The sequence below is a fragment of the Lactuca saligna genome, chromosome 3 (genome assembly GCF_052625555.1).
Source record: "Lactuca saligna cultivar CGN05327 chromosome 3, ASM5262555v1, whole genome shotgun sequence".
Lineage (NCBI taxonomy): Eukaryota > Viridiplantae > Streptophyta > Magnoliopsida > Asterales > Asteraceae > Lactuca > Lactuca saligna.
This window is the reverse complement of record NC_136419.1, coordinates 10,975,521-10,981,281: the sequence shown is the minus strand read 5'-3', so window position 1 is coordinate 10,981,281 and position 5,761 is coordinate 10,975,521. Positions and strand designations below refer to the sequence as shown.

Here is a 5,761-nt window from a genome sequence, read left to right as displayed (position 1 = left end):
CTTGGATCCTGCTAGCGGCGTCAACCCTAGGACCTGCAAGGGGGCACAATCCCCTTGACCCCTATCTTTCTATCATACTGACTTATAATTCGATATTATATATACATACATTCCATATTCCCTATACATATAATATAGAGTACAAACAATAAGTCTTTTAGTTTACATGTCAGCTCTAATTACACAAAATGTCAGAAGACACTAAAATCACCAATGATTTTGTTGGAGGAATTAGGGTTTATGTTGGAGATCTAGATACCCCTTGGATCGTGTGAACATTTTTCAAACTAATATTTCTATCATATGCATAGGTTGCAAGAAATTCAGCTTAGAATAACTCAAAAAGATACTTACGAATCTAGGCATAGACATCGTAAGCCAAACTACTAGAAGGATTTTATGTTCGTTTGAAGAAAAGAGGGATAAAAAATTATGTGTCTGCTCTCAAAGAGAAGAGTCATTTGTATATAATAAACGAGATTATAGTTTGCCTCTTAGGATTGGCCATCATGCGTTGCTTTGGAAGCAAGTTTGGAAACCCGAAATTTAATGAAGAATTAGGGTTTTCAAAACTAACGAATTTCGTCATGACTCTACCCCTTGGACCTGCTAGGGGCGCTGCTCCTAAACCCTGCCAAAGGGCGCTGTCCCTTCGGAAACCCCGGACCAGGGACGCTGCCCTTGGACCCCTGCCTTGTCGTCGAACCGACTTTTAATTTGATCATATACATGTCTGCACTCCGTACATACCCGTACATATATTAAAGTACAAATTATGAAGCTTTTTAGCTCACATGTTAGTTTCTATTATATAAAATGATATGGTGAGACTAAAATCACGAACATTATTATCGTAAACATGTTCAAATACATTTAATATCAAAACTATACATATATTGTCAAATATTTCTAATATTTTCAGGAATGTAAAACACCATATTTTTTATTTGGTTAAAAGATTAAAGGAGTATATACTTAGATCGAACTATATTGAATCTTGTGCATCATTGTTCGTTGGCACAATGACAAATTTAAATGCTTTATTATAATCATGCTATTCATTCCATGATTTTTAACCTCTTTTTCAATCAGTTAGGCTAAACACATTAATAGTAAATGACACGCTGAACACATTGTTCTGATAATTTGTGATTTGAGACAGAGAGTTCAAATTAATTTATTGCTATCTTGGTTAATTATCTACAATTTATTATAAATTAAACAATTTAAATTGCATTATCTTTACATACACATTGAACTTATTAGATATGTAATATCAATAAACAACAATTATATTATATCAAACAGTTTTATTTCCCACCTAAACTAAAACTTATGTCCATCATTTCTTGTCATTGTCGTCAAAGTATGTCGACTGATCACATACGAATTTAAAGTTATAAGTTAAAGAGACATTTTACCAACCCATAAACTTTGTAGAGACCAGAATTAAATTTATCACCAAAATGAAGGATTTAAGTCCCTTTCATGAAAACGTCTTCGCGTTCTCAATCACCGCCGAGTCTTCATCTCTTTCTTCCACGTCTACGCGTTTTTGTGTCATCATTTGCTTCTTTGCTCAACTACACCCATTATCTTTTACTACTTTTCCTTTCTAATCCCATAATAAGACCCATTAAAAACATTTTATTATTCAAACTACATTCATTGACTATTTCATCAAACTTCGACTCACGCTTCCTAGAAATTTCCTCGATCTTCCTATATATATCAATATATGTTTCAGCTACTCTTTACTTCACTCCACACTCAAAAACTTCATCTGGGTTTCAATCAATTAGTAAAAAGAACTCGAATTTACAATCTTATTTCACTTGGGTTTCAAGAAAGTTGCCGTCTTTAAGCATGGAGAACAACAATCAATCATCTTTCTGGCAATTCAGCGACCAGCTTCGTGTTCAGAACAATAATCTTTCAAATCTCTCTCTTAACGATTCCATTTGGAGCAACTCATATGTGTCAAAACGGCCAGAAAAAGATCGCCGGAATTTCGACATTCGGGTTGGTGGGGATGTCATCAACCCCAGCACCGTTGCCAGCGGCAACAATTCCGGTCCATCAAATTCAGATTTCAACGGGTTCAACTTTAATTGGAAGATCGGATCCTCCGGTAGCAATATCGGATCAACCAATCAGAACCCAGTTGGTGATTTTGGGATCAATGGTGGGTTCAATAAAGGAATTTATTCGAAACCCAGTTTAAATCTTAACCAGAATTTTAATCAGAACAGTAGCAGCAGTAAAGTTGTGAATGGGAAAAGTGAAGGTGAGGATGATAAACAGGGTTATGGGAGTAAGCATTGGAAGAACAAAAAGAATCATGGTAACAACAAAAGCAGCGTCAATAACAACAGTGACAAAGATGGAGCTAAGAACAATGTAGATAAGAGGTTCAAGACTCTGCCACCGTCGGAATCTTTGCCGAGAAATGAAACAGTCGGCGGTTACATTTTTGTCTGCAACAACGACACCATGCAAGAGAATCTCAAGAGGCAGCTATTTGGTAAGCTTCCTCAATGAATGTTTTTGTGTCTAACTTTTTGTATTCTTTGTTCAATATTTCAAAGAATCATACTAATGTTGGTTGAATATTTCGTTAAATATACTCGCAAATGATGCGTATTAAGTCTAATTTGCGCGTTTCTGATTGTCATGGCAGGTCTACCACCTCGTTATCGCGACTCAGTGAGACAAATCACACCTGGTTTACCTCTTTTCCTGTACAATTATTCCACCCACCAACTTCATGGAGTTTTCGAGGTATGCATATATAGTCATTCTTTTCAAAACCTGAATCATGTTTTTGAGAAAGAGCAAACGCCCATTTTCGCTGAATGACACTGATTTGAATCTAATTATGCAGGCTGCAAGCTTTGGAGGTACGAACATCGACCCATCTGCTTGGGAGGATAAGAAAAACGAAGGTGAATCTCGTTTTCCTGCTCAGGTAATTATTCTTTGCTTCTTCTAGATGACTTGATCTAAAGTTAACGCATGAAAACTGCTAATTAATTAACTTTTGGTGGTTGTATTTGGTCATATATAATACAGGTGCGAGTCATGACAAGGAACGTATACGAGCCATTAGAGGAGGACTCTTTCAGGCCGATACTTCACCATTATGATGGCCCTAAATTCCGCCTTGAACTCAACATTCCCGAGGTAAAATTTTGATCGTTATCTAGTCGATAACACCAAAAATGTCATGGTATTTCAACACGAGACCTTACTATGAGAATGTTTTTTCTTTTGTTGGGAACACTTGCAGGCTATCTCGCTCTTGGACATATTCGAAGACAAGAAAAACTGAAGGGTGTGGGGCGTGGAGGTTTCTTGGCCACAGATGGAAAACATATACTCATAAGTAGAAGAAATGAAAGGAAGTTTTTTTTTTTTTTTTTTGGTGTACTTGTCACCGATCGATGTGTATAAGTTGAATAGATTTTGGGGAAAAAAAGAAGAGAAGTGTAGAACTCCTACCTACGTATCGATATATTTGGTTATATTGATCTAAAAACGAACAAAACTTAAATTACGTTTTCAATATGTTACACAAAGGTTAGCGGTTTTGAGGCTATAACAATACGTTGAAAGTCTTATGTTCATCCCAAGAGTAGAAAAGGCTGCTATAGAAAACGAGTAAATTAGACGTTTGGTTCCTACGTTTTACGCTAATATACAATTTTAGTATAACTTTTTGATGTTCGACATTAGGCATCCTTGTGATTTCCAAAAGTTGCATTTCATAGTCAAGTTTCCTTTCTAGAGTTCCAAGATTTTTTTTTCAACTGTCGATTTTTTTTGGTCGGGAAAGAGCGCTCTTTAAATCTTTCTAAACGATTTAACATCCGAGCATTAAAATTTGCTTAAGTTCAAGCCACATTGCAACCAATCCTTCTTAAACTTGGTTACAACAAAATTGACTATTTGCACGTCCTTGCATTGACATGTATAAAAAACCATTTCGATTTCTATTAATCAATGTGCACAACAATTGTATCAAAATGTAACATCTTAATTTTCAAACAAAAAATTTCTTTTATAAACACTATTGTTGTTGTTTGTTTTTTCTAAAAAACCTCTTCTGGCCTCTTATTGTTGCGTCGCGCAGCATATGCGTAGCACTTGGCCCTTCGCAGTTGTTTGTTTTTCAGAAAAGTTCTGACTTAAAAATTGTTGTGCGTGTGTTGCGTGGCGCAACACTAAACCAGTTGCTTCAAACATCTTCACGTTTTACTTTAACTTACTGCAGCAGTCTGCATACGTTAAAAAACATACATATATTTTTTTTAAATGTTGCAGCCGTTTGTTCCACCTCTTCTGCGACAGAGAGTTGCAGTGGTGGTCCACAGACTTCAGATATTTTGCTTCGAAAAAACAAACAACACCTAAGTAATTCATCTAAATAATTTTCATAAAAGATTAGAGTAATAGATTAATTCAAAACATTGTAAAACCATAGTGTAAAAATGCATAAAAAAATGAGTTTCGAAAAAACATAGTATCAAATCATAATCAACGGAAGTCATGATCGTCTACGATGCATGTACAATACAGTTAAACTGGAGCCTACCATGATTTGGAGAACAACATGAAAAACATTAAATCCACAATTGTAAAGCAAAGTTTAGTGGGTTCCCTAAAATATTACATATCATAATACACATACAATTCATACAAGTAATGGCCTTCATGATATAGTTGGTCCACCCCGTGCCCTTCAGCTTACAGTGGGTCCGCCCTTGGCCTTCAGCTCATAGCTGGTATGCCCCTTGGCCTTCAGCTTTTAGCTAGTCAACCCCTTGGGTATATTGACCTTTAGCTAATAGTTAGTCTGCCCTCAACCGCTAAATATAATATGTCGACATATAAAAACAAACAAATGAACAATCTGTGACATCCTCAATTTCACGGCCAGAAAAGACCGATTTGTTTATTCTTTATTTGAAAATCAAAGTATACTTTTAAAGAAATATTTGCGGAATTTGTTCCCAATAAACATGATAAATATATTATCAAAGCATTTCCGAATAAATATATTTTGTTTATATTAAAACTTTGGGATGTCATTGTTAATACCGAAACATAAGCATAAACGGACCTTACATTCATTTATGCTAATAATTTACATCTCCTTTTATCTCTCATTGTAATGTGTCTTCGTATCGATACCTTTGATACAAATAAATTGAGTGGGTCAGGTTGGAAAACCTGGTGAGTACATAGGGTTTTCAACACATAATAATAAATTTATTATGTTTCATCACCAAACAATTAACCCAATTACCCATCACTATTATCTTCTTTATTCTTAAGTATCTTCCCTAAGAATCATTTATTCCTCAATATTTATCCCTAAGGATTGTCCTAAGGAATAGACACGAAGTCCATCGTTGTCGGGGTTTGTATAACAGATACTAAGTCTATAGTTGCCGATGTTATCTATTGGGCACTAAGTCCACAGCTGTAAATATTCATCTATAGGGCACTAAATCCATAGTTGCCAACGTTCATTTCTAAGACACTAAGTCCATAGTTGCCAACGTTCATTTGTGAGGCACTAAGTTCATAGCCGCCAGGGTTTTTAGATTACATCTGGTGAACATATCATTCACAACACCTACAGGTTGCTACTATGCTAGTGTTCAAATGAACTGTCTAGAATAGTTTGTGGTTGTCATCTATACTCTGTTAGATGACGGCCAATATGTGTATGGCCCTTGTGGTATACGGTCATGGT

At 35.6% G+C, this 5,761-nt stretch overlaps 1 protein-coding gene across 1 annotated transcript; it reads left to right on the top strand.

Moving 5' to 3' along the window:
- Positions 1-1,724: 1,724 nt before the first annotated feature.
- Positions 1,725-3,626, top strand: LOC145034456 (DCD domain-containing protein NRP-B-like). Its single transcript, XM_078982874.1, has 5 exons — positions 1,725-2,524; positions 2,681-2,781; positions 2,885-2,968; positions 3,073-3,183; positions 3,290-3,626. The coding sequence occupies exons 1-5, from the start codon at positions 1,867-1,869 to the stop codon at positions 3,329-3,331; spliced, it is 996 nt and encodes a 331-aa protein (XP_078839000.1). The 5' UTR covers positions 1,725-1,866; the 3' UTR covers positions 3,332-3,626.
- Positions 3,627-5,761: the final 2,135 nt, after the last annotated feature.

Coding starts and splice junctions, on each gene's coding strand:
- LOC145034456 (XM_078982874.1), top strand. CDS start 1,867: ATGGAGAACAACAATCAATCATCTTTCTGGCAATTCAGCGACCAGCTT. Junction 2,782..2,884: donor AACTTCATGGAGTTTTCGAG/GTATGCATATAT, acceptor CTAATTATGCAG/GCTGCAAGCTTTGGAGGTAC. Junction 2,969..3,072: donor AATCTCGTTTTCCTGCTCAG/GTAATTATTCTT, acceptor TATATAATACAG/GTGCGAGTCATGACAAGGAA.